The sequence below is a fragment of the Carlito syrichta genome, unplaced genomic scaffold, assembly GCF_000164805.1.
Source record: "Carlito syrichta isolate Samal-C Ts95f unplaced genomic scaffold, Tarsius_syrichta-2.0.1 Scaffold240482, whole genome shotgun sequence".
Taxonomy (NCBI): domain Eukaryota; kingdom Metazoa; phylum Chordata; class Mammalia; order Primates; family Tarsiidae; genus Carlito; species Carlito syrichta.
The window spans coordinates 29,998-55,265 of NW_007184578.1; the positions used below are offsets into that span (position 1 = coordinate 29,998).

The 25,268-nt window shown below is 54.7% G+C and overlaps 1 protein-coding gene across 5 annotated transcripts in view; it reads left to right on the plus strand.

Moving 5' to 3' along the window:
* Positions 1 to 16,384, plus strand: part of TNK2 (tyrosine kinase non receptor 2) — a 40,605-nt gene extending 24,221 nt beyond the window's left edge. For 2 of the 5 annotated variants that reach the window (XM_008051868.2, XM_008051869.2), the window contains 12 exons: positions 441 to 593; positions 1,087 to 1,364; positions 2,774 to 2,900; positions 3,296 to 3,442; positions 3,541 to 3,635; positions 8,225 to 8,419; positions 11,163 to 11,254; positions 11,820 to 11,864; positions 12,605 to 13,950; positions 14,050 to 14,145; positions 14,297 to 14,424; positions 15,560 to 16,384. In XM_008051868.2, the coding sequence (XP_008050059.2) occupies positions 441 to 593; positions 1,087 to 1,364; positions 2,774 to 2,900; positions 3,296 to 3,442; positions 3,541 to 3,635; positions 8,225 to 8,419; positions 11,163 to 11,254; positions 11,820 to 11,864; positions 12,605 to 13,950; positions 14,050 to 14,145; positions 14,297 to 14,424; positions 15,560 to 15,566 (2,709 nt within the window). In that variant the 3' untranslated portion in view covers positions 15,567 to 16,384. Of the gene's footprint in view, positions 1 to 440; positions 594 to 1,086; positions 1,365 to 2,773; positions 2,901 to 3,295; positions 3,443 to 3,540; positions 3,636 to 8,224; positions 8,420 to 11,162; positions 11,255 to 11,819; positions 11,865 to 12,604; positions 13,951 to 14,049; positions 14,146 to 14,296; positions 14,429 to 15,559 lie in introns of those variants that run through there. The other 3 variants (XM_008051870.2, XM_021709500.1, XM_021709501.1) reach the window with 3 other exon arrangements.
* The last annotated feature ends 8,884 nt before the right edge of the window (positions 16,385 to 25,268 follow it).

A 25,268-nucleotide genomic window follows, 5' to 3' on the forward strand; every position in this document is an offset into this window, starting at 1 on the left:
TTTTTTTTTTTTTTTTGGTAGAAATGGAGTCTCTCACTATATTGTCTAGGCTGGTCTCGAACTTCTGGCCTCAAGCAGTCCTCCCACTTCGGCTTCTCAATGTGCTGGGGTTACAGGCATGAGCTGCCACGCCTGGCCTATTATAACATTTTAATATTCTGTCTTTATACTGGTCATTTCTTATCTTTTGGTTGCTATTTAACCTGAGAATTCCCCTGGGAAGGAGAGGCCCAACTGATGGCCCCTGTGGGCCAGCCAGCTGTGCTCCCCGGGCCAGGCCACACACAGAGTGTGTAAGCCTAGACACGGTGATGTGCTCCCCTACCCAGATGAGCGGATCTGTGGCAGGGATCTCTGCACTGAACTGGAGGGTGGGACAGGTTGACTCAGTGTATTGGAGACGGACAAGTCCTGACCCCTTGCAAATCCCACCTGGGCAGGTGAGTGTGGCTGTGAAGTGCCTAAAGCCTGATGTGCTGAGCCAGCCAGAGGCCATGGACGACTTCATCCGGGAGGTCAACGCCATGCACTCACTTGACCACCGAAACCTCATTCGGCTGTATGGTGTGGTGCTCACACCGCCCATGAAGATGGTGAGTGCTGTGGTCAGGAGGGGGTGGAGGGCAGGGAAAGGCCTGGGGCTCCAGGTCTCCAGGTGTGCCCCTGGCCTGTGCTACGGTTACTCTCTCCATCGGTCCCCCACCTGATGTCAGGAGGCTCGTGGTGCCTAGCCCTAATACTGACTGTGTCTGCAGGAGCCCATGTCTATCTCTGGATTTTGCTAGTGCCCATTGGCAGAGAGTTGCCCCCATGGGAGGAGCTGGCCATTGAGTCTAATTTTTGGAATTTCTCGCCATTATCTCTCTTTGGGTTCCTTTTCTCTGGGCCTCTGTTTCCTTCATAGCCTGGAGGGAGAGGCCTGGGAGTCTGTAGGACCTTCTAGAGGTCCCAAGATGACAGGCCAGGAAGGAGCATGGAGCATGACTCTGGCAGGCCTGCAGGAGAGGGGCTGGGAGCACAACATGGGGTGCTGAGAGGGGTGGGGTTCATCCAGGTTGATTGCTCCCGCCTCCTCCGTGGCCTCAGGTGACAGAGCTGGCACCTCTGGGATCGTTGTTGGACCGGCTACGTAAGCACCAGGGCCACTTCCTCCTGGGGACTCTGAGCCGCTACGCTGTGCAGGTGGCTGAGGGCATGGGCTACCTGGAGTCCAAGCGCTTTATTCACCGTGACCTGGCTGCCCGCAATCTGCTGTTGGCTACCCGCGACCTGGTCAAGATCGGGGACTTTGGGCTGATGCGAGCACTACCCCAGAATGACGACCATTACGTCATGCAGGAACATCGCAAGGTGCCCTTTGCCTGGTGAGGGGCAGGTGCTGCCAGCTCGCAGGGCCTGGATCCCACCCTGGTCCCTGCAGACCCAGGCCCCCAAGCTTCTGGGCTTTCTTTTCCCGCCACAGTCCTTGGTTCTGCATGGGCTGCCCTTGTCTGTTCTGAGCCTGGGGTGGCCTTCTTGTGTACCCTCTATCCAGGAATCGTCGAGGGCTCATGGGCCAAGGTCTGAAAGGCACAGGAGTAAATGTGGTGGAGACTTGTAAAGGGGTGTTTTATGCAGTGGGGTATTAAAAGCCTTCCTGGAGGACTTGATGTTAAGCCCCTGAAATATCAGGAGAAGTTGACTAGGCAAAGACTAGTTGGTCAGCATGCCCAGGTAGAGCTGGGGTACACTGGGCCCTGTAGACTATAGCCAGGGCTGCTCGCCTTGGTCACTGGAGTGGTGCCTGACCTTGCCCTGGCTCCTGAGCTGAGGCCATTGTGGTTCTCTGGTACCAGAGGCACCCCCAGAATTGTGATATCCCTGCTTTGGGGCAGATGGGATTGGTCCAGTTCTGCTTACCAGAACTGTAGTTGTCCAGGGTGACCACATATCCAAGATTTTGCCTGTCATCCTGGAGTAATTTATAACACTCCCTTTTGTATCCAAGCCTCCTGCTTTGGATGGTGAATTATGAGGTTACTTTTTTAAATACAGTCCCTTAGACAGCCCTGTGAAGTGGGCATGTATAGCTGTTAGCTGTTCTAGTTTCACAGATGAGGAAGTTGAAGCTTAGAGTCTTGAGTGGTTTTCCCTGGGTCTCATCCTCTTTGAGTGGCGGGCCAGCTCTGGTTCCACACCGGCCTCTGTCCTCTCTGTACCTCAGGCCACCCTGGGACGAACCCCCTTTTTTATCCTCACTGCAGGGTGTCTCTCCCTCCTCTGGGGAGGCCCAGCGCGGGTGTGGGTGTATTTGAGTGAAATCAGTGGGACTGTTTCCACCCGTTTTGGTTCCTCCCCAGACCCTATCTGAATTTCACACCCACACTTTCCTGCTGGAAGAACCCAAATCCCAGGATCCTGCCCCAATCTGGAAATTGTCATCCTCCCACCACATTAGAAAACAGCCTGTGATCTTATCCCCCTGCTTATCCTGGAGCCTCCTGACCTTCTTTCCTTCCCTGTTCTCTGACTGGAAGCTTTTCCCCCTCTTCCCATGCCAGGCCGCTTGTGAGTAGGAGACCTGAGCATAGATGACTTTCTCCACATCTGTGCACTGTGTAGTCAAGAAGTCCTACTCCTCCCCGTCCACCTCATGCTGTGTCCCTGATGCCCGCTGTTGAGCCCGGCATGTGGGCAACAACAGATGCTTATTGAATGAGTATTTAATGTCCATGGGAGCTGATGCAGGTGGGAGTGCTTGAGAGGGCTTCACGTTGACCCCTGCCTCTGCCAGGTGTGCCCCAGAGAGCCTGAAGACACGCACCTTCTCCCACGCCAGCGACACGTGGATGTTTGGGGTGACGTTGTGGGAGATGTTCACCTATGGCCAGGAGCCCTGGATTGGCCTCAATGGCAGTCAGGTGAGGAGGCCGGGAGGTGGGCTCCCCTTAGGGTGGGGGGGTAATTGAACCCTGGCTTCCAGCCTGGCCTCATTGGAACTGGCTCTCGCCTGATGGACTCCCTCCTCCCCTGACACCCATGACTGCATGACCTTTCTGGGAGAGCTGAGCACAGGGAAGGGACTGCACCAAGGGGCCAGGGCCTGCTCTCATCTTCTAGCCCTCGCCATGTCTACCCCAGACCTGGGAAGAAGGGCCAGAGGCTCTGGGAGAACGCCTCTCCTGGGTAGGCAGATCCCTCCTCTGGAGGACAGGCTGGCAGCCAGCAGCTGCAGCTGTGGGGCGGACTGAGGGAAGGTGGGAGGTGAAGAGCTGAGTTCCTGCCAGCCCTCACACTGCCCCCTCCTCACTGTCAGATCCTGCATAAGATTGACAAGGAGGGCGAGCGTCTGCCCCGGCCTGAGGACTGCCCCCAGGACATCTACAATGTCATGGTCCAGTGCTGGGCTCACAAGCCAGAAGACAGACCCACATTTGTGGCCCTGCGAGACTTCCTACTAGAGGTGAGGGGCAGGTCTCCACCCAGGAGTTGGGGTGTCCAAGCAATGGGGCTACCCAGGGTTCAGTCCCCAGGTGGCCAATGACCTATCTGTGTCCCCAGGCCCAGCCCACTGACATGCGGGCCCTTCAGGACTTTGAGGAACCAGACAAGCTGCACATCCAGATAAATGATGTCATCACCGTCATCGAGGGAAGGTAGGGAGTGCAGGGGCTGTGCCCAGCCCTGGCATCCCTGGGAGGACACAGGTTGGAAGGACATGTGGCCAGATCTCTTCTGCCTCCAAGATTCCCATGGCCATACACAGGCTACTGGTTGGGCCTGAGCTCTGCAGTATGAGAAGAGGACAGGCCTGGGCCAAAATTAAGGACAAGGGTGCTGTTGCTTTCTGGCTCCCCTCATCACCCTTTTCCAAGAGGCTGCAGCCCTGGCTGTGGATGGGGCCAGAGCCCAGTGGAAAAGGGCGACTAAGGGAAGCTAGACAGGAAGAAGGTGGCTGTGTGGCGGGGGGGTAGTGTGGCCTCACCTGGGTGTGGCCTCTTCTGGGGGCACAGCAGAGCTATTGAATTCAGAAACCTTCCTCCACTAGGCCTTCCTGCCTCCTCGGCAAAGAGACTTTTGACTTTCTACCCGGGTACCTTTCAGAACCCGGGCAGGTGCCCCAGAGCAGCCTACAGTCACCCTGACCCCACCCCATGTCAGCTTTCTAACCTTCCCAGCTGAGCCCCACTGCTCCTCCCAGGTCTCCCACCTTGCCTCTCTTCCGGTCTCCCCTTGCAGGGCCCTCTATTCCTGGCCCCAACCCCGTCCCCCACCTCTCCTGAGCCACCAGCTCCTACCTGCAACTCCCGAAGCTCTAGGGCCAGCCCATGAGGTCCCACCCACTGCTGGCTCTACCCTCTGTTATCTGATCCTGAGGGTGTCAGAGGAACTGGTTGGGGCAGGACAGGCTTGAGGTGCCTTTGAGGCAGGGGGTGAGTGTTGAGGACCAGGAAGAAGAGGGAAGCAGAGAAAATTTCCAGTGTTCTCTACTCCTCTGACTCAGAACCAGGCAAGGATGGGGGCAGGGACTTTCTCCCATGGAGTCTCTTCTACCTGGACTTCAGGTTTTGGGACCTGTGGCCTTCGGTTAAACCTGATGCCTACTGGATGGGGATGAGGAGAGAGCCTCTGGGTCCCAGGCAGTGCTAAAGCAGGACCTGGAGCCCGGGGTTGGCTGTGTGGAGCTGATACCTTTTCCCAGGCCAGGGCTCCTTCGCCTTTGGGCCTGGGATCTGGGAACAGAAATGACACCAACAGATTATAGGGGGCTGTGGCTGGGGAATTGGTGGTGGTGAGAGAAAGCAAGAGGCTTCTAGAAGGAGAGAGGCCTGGGGACAGGAAGACACACAGTCATGGAACTGAAGGCCCAGGGTAGTCATGGCACTTGGGCATACTTTGGAGATGGGAAGAGAAAGTGTGAGGCCCCCTCCGGAGCTCCATGGCAGGGCCTTAAGCCAGAAGTCTGGCCTACCAATGTGTCCACCAACAGGAGCTGGAGACCCCTGGGCCTGACCCCTGCCCCCTGCAGTCCAGGTCTTTGCCATTGCCTTCTCTTGATCTCAGGGGGAGCCTGTGCACCTGCCAGTGTTCCCCAGGGGTAACTCACCGAGGAAGTGAGGCCCACAGTGGGAGGGGTTGGGGCAGTGGGAAGGGCGGGGAAGCTCCTCCTAGGAGGGCGGTAGGTACACCCTGCCGCGCCCTTTGTCACAGGCTCTGGTTGGCCCAGCTGCAGGTGCCCTGCAACTGCCCCTGGTTGAGCTCACTGGTCTCCTCCTCCTGGGCTAGCAGCCCAGACTTGGACCACAGCACCTGCCCTCTGTCCCTGAAGCTGCTCAGGAGGTGGGAGGTGAGGGACAGGAGGCCATAACAGCCGGTGAGGCTTTGGGAGTGGGCCTGGGTGTTGGTGGTGGCAGAGCCTTAACTCTGCCCCCTTGTTTTCGCAGTCCCCGAGTATCTCTGTTTGTTTAACTGGCTCTGTCTCCGTGTGTCCAGGTGGACGGGTCTGTCAGTGTCTCTTTGGGCCCGGTTGTCTGCCGGGTCTGCTTCTGCCTCCCTCCCAGCCTGGCCCTCGGTGCTCCTCTCCTAGCCTTGGATTCCCCCTTACCGAAGCTGTGTCCTGTATTTGCTTCCGAGTCCCACTTGTCACTGGTCTTTCTTGGAGGGTTTTATTTGGAGAGATGGATGATGACTAGTCTTTCCTGAGGGCTTTATTTGGAGGGTAGGGTGGCTGGCAGCATTTTTGTTGTGCTTATGGAGCTGGTGAAGGGGAACAGTGGTTTTGAAATCCATTTGTGAGTCCTTGGCCTGGCCCTGGAGCCTCTGCTTCGTGGGTGAGGGAAGCAGTTCATGTCTGGGTTATCCATCAAGGCCAGGGTGCCTGGGACACCCAGAGAGGAGGGGTGGAGGGTGTCTCGGGCAGAATGTTCAGACAGTGTTTGTTCAGCCATTTCTGGACACCTTAGGCTAGGACTGGAGCAAGGTGCTGAGATTTTGAGAGCTGGGGGCAGTCTCAGGCTGTTTTCACTCAGGCCTTGATTTTCCATCTTGCCTGCCCCAGAGACACTGACGGGAGGCCTGAGGGCAGCAGGAAGTAGAAAGTTCATGCTGGAGGTACTGGGCCCTTTTCCTACTCCTTAGGGGACTTCCCGTCTGTCTCTGCTGCAGTCACTGCCAGATGGTAAGCCTGGCTCTCCCATTGCCATGGAGACTGGTCTGTTCCTGGAGGGAAGAGCGGGTGTGGCCTGAGGAGGCCTGGTGGAAGGGCTGGCCTCTATCCCCCTTGGGCTGCTGGCATCTTGGTCCCGCTGAGCCTCAGAGGGGCACATGTGGGCCGTGAGATGCAGCATGGCCTCTTGGAAGTTCTGGAGAATGTTGCTTCTGCGTGTGTTTAGGTGCCGTCCCAAGAGGGTCGTTCTCAACGTGCTCTGCACCGACTCTCCTTTTCCTTGTGGCAAGTGTATTTTTGGAAAGTGGCATCAGGACCTCTAGCAGCCATGGGGGCTCTTGCCTCGGCCTTACCTGTAATAAAGGGAGGTGGGCTTAGTGTCTCCCGCTCTCAGAAGTGGGTCTGAAAGGAGGCTTTCTGCGTGTGGATTGGGCTGCACTGGCAGAAGGAAAGGGTAGAGGGAGTGATCTCCTGCCAGGACTGGCCTCAGGCACGAGTCCACTCCACCCTGATCACCATCTCAGCCTCAGCAGGGTTCTCGCCCAGTTAATGAGCACCTCTGAAGAGGTGTGGAGAGCAGAGTCCAGCGTCTGGCCCAGGGGTGGCCACTGGGGAGCCTGTGAGTATTGCGAAGAACGGCATTCCTCCCCCACTGGCCATCACAGGAGGCTCTGTGTGCACAGTCGGGGGCGTTTGTCTCCTCCTGCTGTTTTCAGATGAGCCTCGTCCCTTCTCAGGGTGTTGTCCTCCTTCCTCCCTACCCCAAGGCAGGGTGGTAATCACAGCATTGCTGTGTGTGGTGGTGGGCCAGGCCAGCCACCTAGTTTCGGGGAGGCTGGGCTGTGGGAGCTCAGCCCCACCCAGTGCTTACCGCCCTAAGGACTGCCGTGCTCCAGGCCTAACTTTTGGTCCCTGGGACAGGCTCTTCTGGAGCTCACACCTAGCCGTATCTCATCACCTCACGAAGCGGTGGCCCCTGGTGCTTAGGCATCACCTCATCCTCCACCCTGTCCTCCTCCAACCCCCTGGTCTGGCTGTGTTTCAGAGGAGGCCTTCTTTATGGTTCTGGCTCTGGAACAGGTCACGTGGGTGGGGGTGGGGGAGTTGACAGGGAGGGCACATCTTGGCGCCACACACATCCACCATGGCAGTTCTGCCTAGCCCACATTCTGCCCACGTCTTGGATGTGAGCAATTCCAGTAGCACACGCAGCAGCCTCACAACCTGGTGGGGCTTCAGGCATTAGAAGGGTCTGCAGGGATCTGTGCTCTTGCCCAACTGCCTCCACCCCAGACCCCAGCTTAGCTGCACAGAGATTTCATGTCTGAGGTCGGAGGGGGAGACTGATGACCCCACAGTCAGTACTGAGTTCCCTTCTGAACCCCTTGTTTTAAGAGAGGAGCAGAGACCCTCCTGAGGGAGGAAACAGGATGGCAAGAATGGGGCTCCTGAAAGCCTGCCAGGAGGTGGTGGAAAGCACTGGAAGTGGTGAAGAGAAGGCTTGGGTTGTTCCCGAGTGCTTCTAAACACTTGAAGGCTTGCAGGCAGGAGATAGGTGGAGTTGGAGGGCTTGACCCGAGGCCCAGTGCTGAGGCCCTTGGTGAGCCCCTGGGCCCTGAACCTCTAAAATTCCCAGAATCTGACTGAAGAGTGAGATCAAGTGGCCAGAAGAGGCTGGGGCCCAGGCCTTGCCAGGGGAAGAGGCAGGCAAGGTGGCGGTGTGAGAGGGCATTGGCTTTGCAGACTTATAACTGGGTTGGAATTCTTGGTCTGCTGTGATCTTTCTGGCAACCATAGGCAAGTCATGTCACTTGTTGGAACCTGTTTCCTTATTTGCGAGCTGTAGGAAAGGCTGCCTGACCCACCTAGATAGCTTAGGGTAGGGCTGTGTGCAAACAGCCAGACCTGGATGGGGCGTGGCAAGCCATGGGGGCTGGGCGGAGGAGGGCTGGTGGCAGACCACCTGATCCCAAGGCTCGAGCCTCGTGCCCCTTCTGCCAAGGTGGCTGGGCTTGAGAAGCGTCCCATTGCGGGGCCGCCCCACCACACCTGGTGTTCACTGTTGATTCTCTCGGGCAGGGCTGAGAACTACTGGTGGCGTGGGCAGAACACGCGGACACTGTGTGTGGGGCCCTTCCCTCGCAACGTGGTGACTTCTGTGGCTGGCCTGTCAGCCCAGGACATCAGCCAGCCGCTGCAGAACAGCTTCATCCACACGGGGCATGGCGACAGCGACCCCCGCCACTGCTGGGGCTTCCCCGACAGGATTGATGAGTGAGTATTTGGGCAGAGACACTAGCCGGACCCTGCCCAGGACCCCAGGGTCCACGGTCCCTCACCACGCCACCCAACAGCTCGCCCATGCTCTTCACGCTCTCTCTTGGTCTCCAACCCCGACCCGTTTGCCTTTCCTCCTGATCTCCTGCCTCACTCTTGGAGAGTTGTGGAACCCTAGAAGGCCCCAGCTTGAGTGGCAGCATTCCTGATCAGAATGCTTTCTCTTCTGTTTGTGAGCTTGTGGACAAGTTTCTCAACTCTGAAGCTTACTTTGTCTGTAAAATGGGTACATCCCACTGAGGTAAGGGTTGTAAATGTACTCTGAATTGGAAAGTCCTGCTCAAACGTAGTGGTTGTAGGGACACTCCCTACTCAACTGCTTCCAAAGGGATGTTCCCAGCCTGTTAGGACTGTGTGCTGAGAGGGATTGCGGCTGTGGCCCTACTGGCCTTTCCACCAAGTAGGCGTGTGGGTCCATCCTTAAAGATCCTGCTCCGTTTTGCCTACAGTGAAAAGTGATCAGGCAGCGAGAGACCCTCTGCCCATGGCAAGGGCAGGGACCCGGAAAGAGCATGGCTTTTGCGGTCACCTGTGGAAGGTGTGGCGGTGCTCCACCTTGGAGCGTACGCACACACTCAGGCCTTGTGTCCCAAGCTCACATGGACACTGCCCCGGCCACACGTACTTCTCCGTGGCGTCAGGCCTCCTCCCCTCCTGACGTCCTGCCGAACACAGACGTGCAGGTGGAGCACTTTCCCATACTGCATTCTTTTGGAGCTCTCCTCCTGAGTGGCAGTTTACCCACATACAGGGCAGCTCCAGTCCCCCTCTCTCTCCATTGTCGTATTGTTCTGCTCTTTTCACTGTGGCCATCTGTCTGCCTCCCTCGGTGCTCTCCTGTATTGGCATAGGAGGACGTGGTGGGTTCCCAGTGCTTGTAAGCTGTGCACATGGGCCAGGGCCACTGAGGGCGTTGACCCTCTTGCCCTGGAGCCGAGGTCTGTAGAGGGTCTGAGGCCTGAGTGGGCAGAGACACCTTCTGGGTTCTCTCTCTTGCCCTCCGTGGCCCTGCAGGTGCCCAGCCTGACCATGGTCTTCCAGCCCCCCATGCACCACATGGTTTTTTCCTCTTCTCTTAGTTTCCTTTCCGAGGCCCACACGCTAGCACCAGATGTGGAGAGAGGATGGAGTGCGGGTGTAGTTGCCAGAGGGAAGGGCCCCAAGTTGGGTGCTGGGCATCAGTGCTGGCTGTGGAGTTGCAAGTGGGAAGCATCTGGGCTGTCCTTGCTGGGCCTGCAGCATCCTGTTTTCCCCTGTATATCCTCTACCCTGGCCCTGGGCACAGGGTCTCTTGCTGTCCGACAGCTTTTCACTGTAGGCTAAATGGAACAGGAACTTCGAGGATAGACCCACACGCCCACTTGGTGGAAAGGCCACCAGAGCCACAGCCACCAGGGCCACACCTCTCTTGACATACTGGCCTCAGGAGAATGACCTGGGAACAGCCCTTGGGAAGCAGTTGAGTAGGAAGTTTCTCCCGTGACCCCCACATTTGAGTTTTCCTTCTCCCACTGGTGGTGACACAGTCCTGGAGATTGAGCCTGTTGGGTCAGGCCCTGGAAATGTGCACAGGCCCGATGGCAGTGAGCTTGCTTCCCAGAACCAGGGGGCAGGACTCAACCTGCAGGGACCCTCAGAGGGAATGGCAGGTGGCAGCCCAGCCATCCCCACTCTCCTGCATGTGGCTTGGTAGAGCTCGCTCTATACGTGGGAGGCGGGTTGCAGTCTCCCCTGAGTCAAAGGATGAGGCCATTGGGGGGGCATCTGGGAAGGACATTGAGAAGAATTAGTTAATTCCCAGATACCCCCGCTCGGGAGCCCCACACTGCCCCTCACACAGGCCCCATGCCTCACTGCTGGCCGTGGGGGATTCTGGGCCCCAGTCCTACAGCCCTCCCCATGCTGACTTCTGACCCGTGTGTCTTACCTGAGAGGCATGGCAGGCAGGGGACCTCACCCTCCATGCCCCACACAGTGGAACCCCAAGCTCTGGGAGGGGTCGGTCTCATGAACAGCAGAGTGGCAGGCAAGGGCCTGAGAAAGCTGAGGTGGGAGAGTGCAGGCGTTCCAGGAGGGCCAGTGCCTTCTACCCCACTCCCAGCGTGCCGGGGCCAGCCCAGCCCCATTCCTCCAGGCTTTACTCAGCCCCAGTGACTAAGTCCCAGATACAGTAGGCGCAGGGATTGAGGGTGAATTGGGAGCAGGCAGGTGGCCCAGGCGCTCCCCTGCCTCCTCCTGCGTGGCAGAAGGATGCCTCCTCCCACCCCAACTAGAGGGATTGTGTCCCGGATGCCTCAGTTCCCGGGCGCTCCTGGGGGGGGGCCTTCAGGACAGGAGCGTGTTCCCACAGGTGGCGTGCCATGAGGGTTGTGGGGGACCAGCTCTGCTCTCTAGGTGGGGAGTCCCTGACATCCTAGGCTTTTTGGCCTGGGGTCCAGTGTCCTTTCTGCAAGATACCCTCTGCCTACAGCTGCAACCTGTGGAAGGGATCAGGATGTGTAGACAGTCTGCCCAAGTCTGCCGTTCAGCTTCCCCTAGGGTGAAGGGACTTTGGCGATACGGTCCCCTGGACACACTCAGGACTTTGTGTCAGGACTGACCCCAGGGGACAGGCCCAACTTTTCTGCCCCTGCTCCACACCCTTCTCCTACTTCCCCCCAACCTGGCTTTCTCCCCACAGACTGTACCTGGGAAACCCCATGGACCCTCCCGACCTACTGAGCGTGGAACTGAGCACCTCCCGACCCGCCCAGCATCTGGGAAGGGTGAAAAGTAAGAGCCATCCACTTCTTGGCATACTCAGTTTGCTGGCTACCCGGGTAGAGGCACTGTCTTCTCAGGCCACCCTGAGCCTGCTGTTCTGGCTCTGGGGACAGCAGGGTCAGGGCAGCAGGCGGGAAAGTTGTGTCCCTGGCTCCAGCTGGGCGTGGGGTGGAAGACAAGAGGCAGCTGTATCCGCCGAGGTGGGCAACCCTGGTTGGTTCCGCACCGGCCCCGCCTGCCACAGCTTCCCTCCTCCCTCCTTCCTCACTGCCATGCTCAGGCCCTGGCTTTGCTCACTTCCCCTGATCCCGCTCTCCTCTTTGGAGCCAAAACCGCCCCCCGGGCTCCATCGCAGCCAGGGCCCATCCACCTCCCGAATCCTGTGCCTGTCACTCCACACCACAGCCTCCATCCTGCCCCCGTCGCTCCCATTTGCTTTGGGGTTGTACATTCACTGGCCTCTTCACTTCTCTCCCTCTCTCTCTCCAACTCTGCCCTCTTGTCCGGCCGTCTCCCTCCCTCCTTTGCCCTGCTCTGTCCCTCCCCACTCCTATCCGCATGGCCTTTCTTGCAGGGGAGCCTCCACCTCGCCCACCTCAGCCTGCCATCTTCACGCAGAGTAAGTGGGGCTGCTCTCTGTGCCTTGGCCCCTGCCCCCGCCCCCTCTCTCCTCTCACTCCTCTTCTCCTGGAAGGTACAGAGCCCTGGCGGCTGGGCAAAAGGGGAGGCGGGTGTGTGCTGTGAGCTTTTGCTGCTGATCCGGCCTAGCATGCCTGCCTCCCCCACTGCGTTCCCCAAAACCTGGGTTTCTGGAGCAAGTGTGTGGTCCTGGCTCCCTCCTCGCTCCCTCTCGGTCCTCGGAGGCTGTGTCTGGGCTTTCGTGGTGGCTGGTCAGGAGCTCTGTCCTCTCCGAGGACAGCTCTGGCGCCCTTGATGGCGGGAGACTGCCCGAGGAGCTCTGTCCTCCCTGAGGACAGCTCTGGCGCCCTTGATGGCGGGAGACTGCCCGAGCCTGCGCTAACGGGTGCCATAATGGGGTGAGGTAAGGGCTTACTAACCAGGGCCAGGAGCAGGGCTGTTTGGGGTCTTGTATTGTTGGGGGGATCGGAGGCAGGAGTGGGGTGTTGCCTGCTCTAGCTTCAATGGAGGCAGGAGGCTCACCAGCCCACACAGGGCTGAAGAGGGCAGGTTCCATCCTGTTTGAGGAGTCAGGTGCATGCTGAGATTCTGCCTGTTGAGGGCAGAGGGGGAGTTGGGGGTGGGGAGCTACTGGAGTACCTGACTTTCTTTCCCACACTTCACCTTTCCTTGTCCCCCTGCCTGACTGCCTTCCTGTTGGGGCCTTCCTTTCCATCACAGAACCAACCTATGACCCTGTGAGTGAGGACCAGGACCCCCTGGCCAGCGACTTCAAGAGGCTGGGCCTGCGGAAGCCAGGCCTGCCCCGAGGTCTGTGGCTAGCAAAGCCCTCGGCCCGGGTGCTGGGCACCAAGGCCGGCCGCAGCAGCGGGGCTGAGGTCACACTCATCGACTTCGGCGAGGAGCCCGTGGTCCCGGCCCCGCGGCCCTGTGCGCCCTCCTTAGCACAGCTGGCCATGGACGCCTGCTCCTTGCTGGACAAGACCCCACCACAGAGCCCCACGCGTGTTCTGCCCCGGCCCCTGCACCCCACGCCTGTTGTGGATTGGGATGCCCGCCCACTGCCCCCACCCCCTGCCTACGACGATGTGGCCCAGGATGAGGATGACTTCGAGGTCTGCTCTATCAACAGCACCCTGGTGGGCACAGGGGGCTCTACTGGGCTCAGCCAGGGCGAGACCAACTACGCCTTTGTGCCCGAGCAGGCACGGCTCCCCCCTCCCCTGGAGGACAACCTGTTCCTCCCGCCCCAGGGTGGGTGCAAGCCGCCCAGCTCCGCCCAGACGGCAGAAATCTTCCAGGCCCTGCAGCAGGAGTGCATGCGGCAACTGCAGGTCCCGGCCGGCTCACTGGCCCCCTCACCCAGCCCGATGGGCGACGACAAGCCCCAGGTGCCCCCCCGGGTGCCCATTCCCCCTCGGCCCACGCGCCCACGTGTTGAGCTGTCTCCAGCCCCCTCCGGCGAGGAGGAGACAGGTCAGTGGCCTGGACCCATCTCCCCTCCCAGGGTGCCTCCCCGGGAGCCCCTGTCCCCTCAAGGCTCCAGGACCCCCAGCCCCCTAGTGCCACCTGGCAGCTCCCCGCTGCCACCCCGGCTCTCAAGCTCACCTGGGAAGACCATGCCCACCACCCAGAGCTTCGCCTCAGACCCCAAGTACGCTACCCCCCAGGTGATCCAGGCCCCTGGCCCACGGGCTGGTCCCTGCATCCTGCCCATCGTCCGTGACGGCAAGAAGGTCAGCAACACCCACTATTACCTTCTGCCCGAGGGCCCACCCTACCTGGAGTGCTACCAACGTTTCCTGTGTGAGGCCTGGAGTCCTGAGGAGCTGCCCCCCCTGCCTGTGCCCCTGCTGCCCCCACCCAGCACCCTTGCCCCTACCGCCCCCACTGCCACTGTTCGACCGATGCCCCAGGCTGCCTCAGACCCCAAGGCCAACTTCTCCACCAACAACAGCAACCCAGGGGCCCAGCCACCAGCCCTCAGGGCCACTGCTCGGCTGCCGCGGAGGGGCTGCCCTGGGGATGGGCCGGAGGCTGGACGGCCAGCAGACAAGATCCAGATGGTGAGCACCAGCCCTGGCCTCGGGCAAGGAGGGGCAGGGGCCCAAGGGACTCAGGGCAGCGATCCCGAGCGGTGCTAACAGGAGGGTGGGTGTGCCCAGCTGCAGGCCATGGTGCATGGGGTGACCACAGAGGAGTGCCAGGCGGCCCTGCAGAGCCACGGCTGGAGCGTGCAGAGGGCTGCTCAGTATCTGAAGGTACCACCTCCTCCTGCCTGCTCTGGCTTTCAGGGATCTGAGGGCTGGTTCTGCTGCCCCTAGCCTGCCACCCCTGGCTCTGACTCTCCTCTGCCCCGCCCTGGTCTGGCGTCCTCAGCCCAGCATGTCCATGACTCTCCTCTGCCCCCAGGTGGAGCAGCTCTTCGGGCTGGGTCTGCGGCCGAGGGGGGAGTGTCACAAAGTGCTGGAGATGTTTGACTGGAACCTGGAGCAAGCTGGCTGCCATCTCCTGGGCTCCTGTGTCCCTGCCCACCACAAGTGAGTGAGCCCCATGCTCTGCCCTTCTCGTTGTCCCAGGAGGGCTGTCTCCGGAGCATAGCACACCAGGAAAGAGCCCAGTACCTGGCAGGCTGCTCTTGTCCAGGGAAATGGACAGAGAACTTTCCAGCTGGGGGAGGGAGGGGCACGGGTCCCAGGAAGCAGGCAATGTTAGTTGAAAACAGTTTCTCCTAAATGAATTTAGATTTTATAGCCACTTGGTTTTAAACGAGTGAGGAGTAAAAATGGGTAGGAGCCCCTCTGGCCAAAGGGGACTGCTTTCCCAGCACCCACAGCGACCCCAAGTGACTCCAGGGAGCAGCACCTGAGTACCCTGTGATTTAAGCAAACACTTCTCACGGTGTTGGTCATATTTCTGTTTAAAGTGACATTTACAATTTTAAGACCTTTTTAAAGGAATGCTCAAACAAAAAAAGGTCATTGTCTTCCTTGTAAGAAGTTTATTTATAAATAGTATAACAAATGTGTAGAGTTATAGAGTTTTAAAAATATAGATATTTATGTAACATACTTTATATTATACAAATACGAACATGAAATTTTTACCAAGTCAAAAAGTAGTGCAGTGTGGTCTAGTGGGTAGAGCTGGCATCATCCCAGGCAGGATGTAGTGGCCAAGATTCATCAGGCCTTGGAGACAGGTGCCTGAGGTGTGACCATGCATATGGCACTCAGGTTTCTCATCTGTAAAGTGTACAGATAATAGGGCCCACCTCACAGAAGCGATGGGGACGCATGATAGATGCGACTGTTACAGCACACTCCACATGCCTGGGGCCCAGGACATAGGCACTAAGTGTTAGGTATTAGAAATTGTCTCGAGGTTCTGCTTGCTAATTTGCAGCTGAATAAACTTGGGCCTTATTGTACCTCTCGTCCTCAGATGCTCTGATACACAGCAGTGCTGTTCTCTTATTTATTCGTAGTTTATTAAAGTGAGGAAAAAGGATATCATAGAATGTCAAGTTCCAAAATGGCTGCCTGAGACAACCACTTTTCAACTGGTTTGCCTCATGCCAAGAGGCAGGGCCCTCTTATGCCTGCCCACACGGGATTTTCCATGATCTGTCGAGCTTTTGATGGAGGGACTTTTTGGTTGTTTCCCATCCATTAGGCGCTGAGATGTGTTGGGAGAGCCGGAGGGCCTGCCCTGAAGAAATCATTGAGCCTGTCCATCCGAGGAGGGTGGGGAGACACCCCCATCCAGGCTTGGAGGACCTGCTGCTACTTGCTGCTTCCAGCAGACAGAGCGAGGTCAAGGCAGCAGGAGGCTGGGAGCCCTGCCTTGCCCATCCCTCCTGCACCCTGCACGCTTTGGTTCAGCCCTCAGTGCCCCAGCCAAGATGCGGGCCGGAGCCCTGTGAAGGCGGGAACCCCGTGAAGGCAGGCCTGAGATTGCCCCAGTGGGCCCGGTGTGTAACCTGCCTCTGGCTCCAGTCCTTGGCTGAGCCTGTGACTGGAGTGGTGACCCAGGGGGACCATACTGAGAGGAAACCAGGCTTGACCTGAGCAGGGAGGATGTGTTGGCCAGAAAGGCGGACCAGCACCTGGAGGACCTCCCTCGGGGCTGGGCCCTTTTCCAGGGAGCCCTTGACCGGCAGTTGGGGGGTCGAACAGAATGTGACTTGAGGCCTGGCCACGGACATGTTGTGGGACTTGGCTGGTCTCAGAGTCTTGTGCCTGGAATAGCCTGAGGTGGCTCAGGAAGCAGAGAAAGGGTGCCAGCCCATTATCTGGCAGGGACCAGGGCCCAAGGCCCCAGGGTTGGAAGGGGACCAAGGGGGCAGCTGCCCGGAGGGACATCAGTGCTTCCTCTTTGACCCCTCCTTTTCCCCTGTGCTGTTCTGTTTTCCCACCAGCCTCTGTCGCCAAAGTTGCTGCCCCAGCTATCAATACCTGCTTCTTCCAGAGAAATAAAGTTAGTTTCTATTTTATGTTACTTACTTGTGCCTGCCTGTTTCTTTGCCTGTTTGTCAGCGAGCTTGAGGCCCAAGGCGCCCCAGCCACCGCCATGGGTCCAGGGCTGCAGGCCTTGTAGCACCACCTGTAGGCGGAGGGAGGAAGTGCAAACCTGGGAGACCCTCAGGAGCTCTCTCTTCTCTTGGGAAATGGCAGAGGGACTAGAGTCCCTGCCTAGCCTGTCACTGACATTCACAGTCCCCCTGTTTTGTGCTTCGTGGATTGCTGTGAGGCAGGATATAGTGCAGGAGAGAGTACAGTAGCTCAGTTAACTGGAGCTAGGCCAGAGATCTTAGTAACGAGGAAGTCTTCCATATGTGTATTTCAATTTTTTTCTGAGTAACTAGTAGATTCACATGGTTTAAAATTCAAAAGGCACTAATGGGTACAGTGAACTGTCCCACCATGACTGCCTCTGGGCCCTGCCAGAGACTGCCTCTAGCATCAGTTTCTTGTGTGGTCCTTGTTTTTGTTCTGTTTGTTTTGGTTTTTTTACTGACAGTATTTTTAAAAACTCCGTAGCAATGCTGAGAGAAGGAGCTTCCCCATTGTGGTTAGGGTTGCGTGGATGTATGAATGTACCTTATCAATTTGTCCACACTCCTTTGATGAAGGGATATTTCCTCTGCAGTTATAGCCACTGCTACGATAGATCATGTATGTGGGCTGTTTTTCACTCGCACGTCAGTCTGAAGGGCAAATTCCCAGCAGGGGGACTCCTGGGTCCAAGAGCATGAGCAGTAATGGCAGATGTTGCTGAGCTGCCCACAGTGGAGGAGATAGTTTCAGTTGTCACACACGCGCTTTCCACATGTTAGGGAGCCGCCTGTCTTGGCCAGACTGGTGGAAGTTGGTCTTTCTGTAGTTTTTTTTTTGTGGGGGGGGGAGTTGGAGTCTCACTCTGTCGCCCAGGCTGGAGTGTAGTGGCACACTCATAGCCACCCCAGCATCAGCATCGACCTGCTGGGCTCCAGCGATCCTTCTGCCTCAGCCTTTCAAGTAGCCAGAACTACAGGTGAGCTACCACGCCCGGCTATTTATTGTAGAGACAAGGTGTCGCCAAGTTGCCTGGGCTGGTCTCGAACCTGCGGGCTCAGGCAGTCCTCCCCTCAGCCTCCCAAAGTGCTGGGATTGCAGGCTGAGCCACTGAGCCTGGCCTTTCTATAGTTTTAATTTGCATTTCTCTAACTTATGAATAAACTTTGTAAAAATAAGTTGAGCCGTTTATATTTCCTTTTTTATGAGTTGCCTGTGAATATCCTTGGCCCATTAAAATAAAGTTGGATTATTAATTGGTTTATTAGTTGTTTTTTTTTTTTTAGGAAATTACTAGATGAGGGAAACTAGCCCTTTGAGCGTCACATAGTATCACATGACCTTTAGGAAAAGAGCTAAATCATAAGAAAGTATGAATTAGGCTTATTAAAAACAAAACAGAGGCCTTCAGGATGGACCTGGGCCACTTTGTGTCCGCAGCACGAGGCTGGCCTATGTGGTGGGCTCTGAGGCCTGGAAGGTCTGCATGCCCTGTTTGCTAAGGCAGGAATTAAATTATTTTAACTACAATTTAAACTAATTTAGTCAAATATAGAAGGGGAAAAGTTCATAGTCAATGAACTTTGAGCATTTTTGTGAGATCTGGATTCCATTCTCAGCTCTCACATTGATAAGTTTAACCTTTCTGAATCTGCAAACTAGGGGAGAGGTTCCTGCTTCATAGAAGGGTTGTGAAGACTAACTGAGGTTGGGAAGGTAAACATTTTGCTTAGTGCAGGCATAAATACACACTAAATGGTAGTCATCATAATTGTTATTCATGTTTCTGCCAGTGGATAGCTTGTTATGCATTGACCGTACTCTGCATAGAATTGTGAATTGTGTTCTACTTTCCCCGTTTTTCCTAATTTGTTTTTTCTTTGGAAACTGTGTTTTTGTTTTTTTGAGTCACTGTTGCACAGGCTGGAGTGCAGTGGCACGATCACGGCCACCACAGCCCCGACCCTGCGGGGCTTAGGTCACTGGGACTACAGGCGTGTGCCACCATGCCCAGCTAATTTTTTGATTTACTATAGAGACGAGGTCTTGCCAAGTTGTCCAGGCTGGTCTTGAACCCCTGGGCTCAGGCAGTCCTCTTGCCTCCTCCTCCCAAAGTGCTGGGATTACGGGCACCAGTCACTGTGCCCAGCTCAATTTGTTATTTTGCTACACACACAGTCACCCTATTTGTAGAGCATGTTTTTCACTCCATGTTGAAACACATCATTTTTTGTAAACGATGACAGACCTGTGTACTTTGCCCGCATGTAAAAATGTGTTACAGAGCTAACACATTCCAGGAAGAGTTTTTTTGGGGGGCGGGGAGGTGTCAGCTGGAGGTTTCTTAGGGGATCAGGAAACCCTTCTCTTGCCAGACACACGGCTCTCTAAACCTTAAGGTTTTCTGTTGTTTTCTTCTAGTCAGCCTGCCAGCTTCTGCCACTATCTCCTGGGCTTACTAAAAAGTTCTTAAGGGAGGGTGTGGAAAAAGCTGACCCAGGTTTGTTTTCCAACAAGGGGCATCAATTCAGTGAGGGCACTTTCTGTGTGTCGAGCCTTGTTGAGGGGATGCGAGCCGAATAGGCGGCCTGTCTCAGGGAAGGAGGTCACAGGCTTTCGGGGACTGGACTTGCGCATAGCAAGATGGGGCATGCTCTGTCGTCATTATGTGTCAGGCGCCTTGGGAGCAGAGGACGTGGCTCCCCAGGAGGTGACACTGTGCTGAGGTGATGGGTGAGGATAGGCAGGTCGGGGGGCGAGGGGGAATAGGGCATTGCAGGTGGAGGGATTTCTGCAGAGGTGGGAGACACCAATTGACGTGTCCCCAGTACTGAAATTGGCAAGGCTGAAGCCCAACCTTTGGTTGTTTTTGATGGATCGCAGGTGACTCGCGTGATCCTGGTGAGTGGGGCAGGCCTGGGTCATGAAGCCACTGGTGTGGAATGTGGAATGCTGAGTTCTTTTGGCTTTGTAGACACAGAGAGCCAGCCGAGGAGGATAAGCAGGGGATAATGTGGTCGGATCTGTGTGTTTTCAGCAAGACGGGTCACCTTGGAAGTGGCTCACTGCTCTACTGCAGCCATAAGAGGAGAAAGGGATCTAGCATGTGTCTCACTGCACGCTGAGAACAAAAAGGTGTTCTTAGTTTGAAGCAAGTTAGTTTTTACAGACATTGAACTTGAGGAATAGGGGAACCTCCAGTTTTTGGAATCCTTGATGACAGCAAGGATTTAAAGGCCGGCCCAGTTAACAGTTTTCAGCAACCTGAGGTGAAATGATGAGAACCACGTCACTGAGTTTTTCTCATAATTAAATATACTCCATTTCAAGGACTCTTTATTCTGACATTTTTGTCTTCCTAAGTTTTTGGTATTGAAATGGCTACTCTTGTAGCAGTGGTAGTATTGGATGGTAAATTTGTTCCCTGTGACCTTTTGTCAATGCTATGCATCACTCCCCTCCAGCAATTATTATTTTAAGCATCCCTGAAGTCAATCTTGAGAACTCTGGTCAAGAGTGCTTTTGTGTTAGGCAGCACCACCTATTGGTAACATGTGACAGTGCAGTCTCTCAGGCCAAATTTCAGATAGTGGGAAGGAGGGAGGGGTACGATTGCATTGCCCAGTAAATCAATTAAGTCCAAACACTGATGGCCCAAGCCCATGGGTGCTTAAAGGGACTTAGCCTGGGGAAGCTTGGAGAGGAAGGAACAGGATCGCCCACCATCCGGAGCCACACGGGGACCAACTAAGATCTCAAGTCAGGCAAAGAGATTGATGGGGGGCTCTGGAGGCCACACCCAAACCTGGGCTGGAAGCCAGCAGCTCTGGGCTACCTGGGAGGATGGAGCTGAGAGATTATACAGTCACTCCCCAGCGAGAGTCCTGGCATGACACAAGTTCCACTGGGGATACCTCAGCCTCCACGATACCTTTTTTGTCTTTTTGATTGTCATGCATGCTTACTGTTGAATAGGAACATTCAGAAAAGCATAGTAAGAAAAATAAAATGACCCAGAAAGCTGCTTAAATTTTTTATGTATTTTCTTCCGATTTTTTTCTGTGCACACATATGTTGTATGTATTATGGTTTTATAAGGTCATCTGGCGTGCCGTCTTGGAACCTGCTTTATAAAATTTAATGTTATACTAGAAGCAGTTTTCTATATTCTTAAATGCATCTTCTCAGAGAATATTTAAGCACTACATAGTTTTCATTTTATGGATACATAATTCTAGTTATTTAACATTTTGTTAACGTTTTTGTTTTGTGACAAACTATTTTAACAAATATTGCTAAAAGGCTTCCCAGAAAGATTTGCCTCCCTTATTAAAATAAAACATGTTTGTTCTTAAAGACAGGACTTTTATTCTGGAGCTGCATTTTAAGATGCTGATGAATGAAGTGATCTGTTGAGGATAGTCTGGCTGGTGGGAGGAAATTGGCCAGGAGCTGATGGGATATGAGGCTTATTGTATAATACTGCTCTACTCGTGAGCATGTGTGAGCTGTCCACAAAAAGCTCAACAAAAAACATGCACTCTCCAGATGGAGAAATTCCCACTGGTCCAGCTGTCTTCGCTGAAAGTATCGCTTTGGGGGTTTCTCTGTTTCTGCAGCCACCACCAGGACGGCCCCTATGGATACATGGCATCTCCCTTTAAGGCTCCGACACAGTGGACAGAGTCCCCTTCGGCTGGCCTTTGTGAGGTAGAGACGAGGTGGCGCTTTAGAAGCCACAAAACCAAATCGTGTGGGAAATACGGAAACACCTCTGGTCCTGTCATCCCCAGCCTCGGCACAAGCCCCACCCTAGTGTGCCCCCTTTATTCAAGACCTGGCTCCATGAAGTGCCACATGAGGCCTGGCGGCGCCAGCAGTACCTGGAAGCCTGTTAAGTGCAAGCCCCAGACCCTATCCTGGACCTACTTAACTGGAATCTGCATTCTGCCATGATTCGTGGGGGAGTCTCTGACACAAGAGAGTATGAAGCTGAGCGTGATGGCTAATGCCTGTAATCTCAGCACTTTGGGAGGTCAAGGCGGGAAGATTGTTTGAGACCAACTCGGGCAATACAGAGGACCTCGTCTCTACGATAAAAAAAAATTAGCTGGGTGTGGTGGCGTCTGCCTGTAGTCCCAGCTACTTGGGAGGCTGAGGCAGAAGGATTGCCTGAGCCTAGGAATTTGAGGCTGCAGTGAGCTATGAATGTGCTACAGCACTTCAGCCTGGGTGACAGAGTGAGACCCTGACTCAAAAAAAAAAAAAATGCATTGAACAAAGGTAGCTCTGTTAGAACCCCAGAGAGCTGCTAGCAGCCTCTGGCTCCTAGCAGCCTCTGGTCCTCTCAAGGAAGGATTGGGCTCCCTGCCCCCATCCTCCTGGATGGCCCCCTCAACCCATCCTAAGACCCTCCATCTTCTGAATCGATGATTATTTTTAAAATTTGCTCTTAATTATGGTAATATACACATAACATCAGATTTACCATCTTTTCAGTATACAGTGGTGTCGTGCATTTACACTGCTGTGGAACCATTACTACCATCGTCATCTAGAACTTTTTCATCTTGCAATACTGAAACTCTGTATCCATTAAACAACAACTCGTTCCCCCCATTCCCTGAGACCCTGGCAACTACCATTTTAGTTTCTGGTCTCTATGACTTTGACTAAGTACTTTATATTAATGGAATCATACAACATTTGTCCTCTTGTAACTGGCTTACTTAGCATACTGTTTTCAAGGTCTGTCCATGTTGTAGCTTGTGTCAGAATTTTTTTCCTTTTTAAGGCTGGAGAATATTCCACTGTATGGATATACCACATTTCGCCTATGCATTTGTTGCCGACACTTGGGTTGCCTCACCCTTTGGTTATTGTGACTAATTCTGCTGTGAACACCGGGGTACAAATACCTCTTCGAGACTCTGCTTTCAGTTCTTGTGGGTATATACCCAGAATGGGATTTCTAGATCATACGATAATTCTATTTTACCTTTTAGAGGAACTGCAGTATTGTTTTCTGTAGTAGTGATAGCACTTCACTCCCCTACCAACAGTGCACCAAACTACCACATTCTCCACGTCCTCGCCAACACTTGCGGTTTTCTGTTTGTGATAGTAGCCGTCCTAATGGGTGTGAGGCAGTGTCTCACTGTGGCATCCATGTGCATTTCCTACCAGGGATGTGGAGCATCTTTTCACGTGCATGTTGACTGTTCATTTCTGGAGAAATGTCTGCTCAAGTTCAATGCCTGTATTTTGGCCAGGCGGTTTGTTTGTCATCCCAGCTGCCCTTGTGCTAGACCTTCTGACCTGGAGCCCCATCTCTTGCCAGCTGGCGTCACTGCCCATAGGGATCCTGCCTGTCCCCTCTCTCCAGCGGGCCATGCCGGCTGACTCTTCCTCCACACACACCTGCAGATTCTGCCCTGCCTTTTCCTTTTCTCTGGATATTATCAACCCATTCCTGGAGGAGCAGCGACTTGCACGTGGTTCCTGCCACCCCTGGCTAGCCTGGCTCTACACCTGTCGGACACTGCTAGCTGTCCTACTGACGCCTCCGACCTCGGGAGATACCACCTTCCCAGCACTCTCAGCAGCAGCCCCTTCCGTGTGCCCAGGGCCAACACCCCTCTGGTTCATTTCGTGGTGACTAATCTGGCTATGGGCTGCCCTCTGGAGCAGGTGCTTGGCTTAGGGGCTCATCCTGAATGAGGGAAGATGTCCACACATACAGACCCTTATAATGCCAGGCCAAGAGCTCTGCCAGGGCACACAGGGGCGAGGAGCACTGGCAGCATCTAGGAAGTGTATGGACTTTGAAGGATGAGAAGTTGCCAGGCAGAGAAGGAGGAAGTCAGAAGAACAGCCAGAGCAGTGATCTGGATTCATGGAAGCACTCATGCGATGGGAAGTGGGAGCAGGACCCAGTGTAGGGAGGCAGGGGGGAGGCCCAGAGAAAAAGCTGGAGAGGGGCCTTAGGGTGGTTGTGTCTCCGTGATTAGGGCTCTAAATTCTGTGTCTTACCCCTCCTCATGTGCTTCTGGAGAGTGTGTCAACAGGATTTCCTGTGGGCTTTCTAGGTCAGTGTTTTGACATCACTTCCTTCCTGCCTCCTCCCTCCTTCTCTGTCTCCCTCCCTCCCTATTTTCTTCCCTCTCTCCCTCCCTTGAGTGGCTACTGTTGGGTACTTAGAATACCGTAATCGTACTCATGCAAGACATGTCTGACGGCAGACACTGGGTCCCTAGTCCCTTCCTTCCCTGCCAGTAGCAGAGAGGCCCCCAGGGCAGTGAGCACCCCCGTGCCAGGGGCAGGCTCTGGAAGGACTCAGCCTGTAGGGACCCCCTCCCCCCGGCCGACATCCCTTCTAGGCGCACCAGGAGCTCATCTCCCTCATCCGCCAGCTTCCCTCAGGGCTGACCACAGCCATGGGAGTGAGGAAGAACGGAGCAGAGGACAGCAAAGGTACAGAGAAAATGTCAGGCCTCACCCGGCTTTCAGGTAGAAATGCTACAGCCTGGGCTTCTTTCACAGGCCCGGCAGCACGATGTTCTGAGAGTGGTGTGGCTACTGGAAGTCGAAATCAGAAAGTGCCAGTTATGAGCACTCAACCTTGTGTAATAATTATGCTCCATTTAATCACAGCCCAGTCCACAGGTGGGAAGGCTACCTGCTTCCTTGACCTAAGGTGCATTTACTTTTCTTTGTCTCTTAAATATTTGGAATAATTCTTCTTTCTTTTTTTTTTTTCAAAGTTTTCAAACAAAGTTTATTTAGAAAGTAAATTAGAGAATGAGAGAGAGGAGATTCACTTCCCCAAGGTAGGGGAGGGGGCCAAAGCTAAGAAAACAGGGACTAGCCAGTGCTTAACAAACAGTGGTCAATAATCTTACTTCTTTTTTTTTTGAATTGGAGTCTCACTCTGTCGCCCAGACTGGAGTGCAGTGGTCGCTCCCGGCCACTGCAGCCTTGACCTGCTGGACTCCGGCGATCCTTCTGCCTCAGCCTTCCAAGTAGCTGGAACTACAGGCGCGCACTACCACGCCCGGCTAATTTTTTGAATTATTGTAGAGATGAGGTCTCGCCAAGTTGCCCAGGCAGGTCTTGAACCCGCGGGCTCAGGCAGTCCACTCACCTCAGCCTCCCAAGGCGCGGGATTACAGGCTGAGCCACCGAGCCTGGCAATAATCTTACTAACTCTTTAATTTATCGACTAGTTTTTTGGTTTTAACTTAAAAAAAAAAATTTGCCCTTTGCTAGATGTTTTTAAGTATTAGTGTATTTCTCAATTTGTCTACATTCCTACTGTGTGCCTGGCATTATACGAGGAGCCAAAAGCACGGTCGTGAGCAAAATCGAAATGGGTTGCCAGGTACAGAAGTGGCTTAAAGTCGGGCAAGCTATTGTTCTAGCTATTGTCCTCCCACCAAAGTAAAAGACTGTTTTTTTTCCCTTCTAAATAAAACATTTTCCTTCTTTGTCAAAAGAACTTTTTCATCATAGAACTTCTGAAAAAGAAAAATAGAATCTTTAGCTCATTCATAGTTCTGAGTCTTGAATGCCACCACTGTTTAGCAGCTGGTGTTTCTCTCCTGTTGTGCGTGTTTTTTAATGTGTTCGCTTCAATAACAGATTCATAAACACTGAGTACATGTGCCAACATAATCTGTCATTCCCCTTTGGTCAGCTGTGGATGTAGTTTTCATTTTTCTTCTATTCTTTTTTTTCCCCACTCTGTCGCCCAGGCTGGATTGCAGTACGTGATCATAGCTTACTGCAGCCTAAAACTCGAACTGGGCTCGAGTGATTCTCTCCCCTCA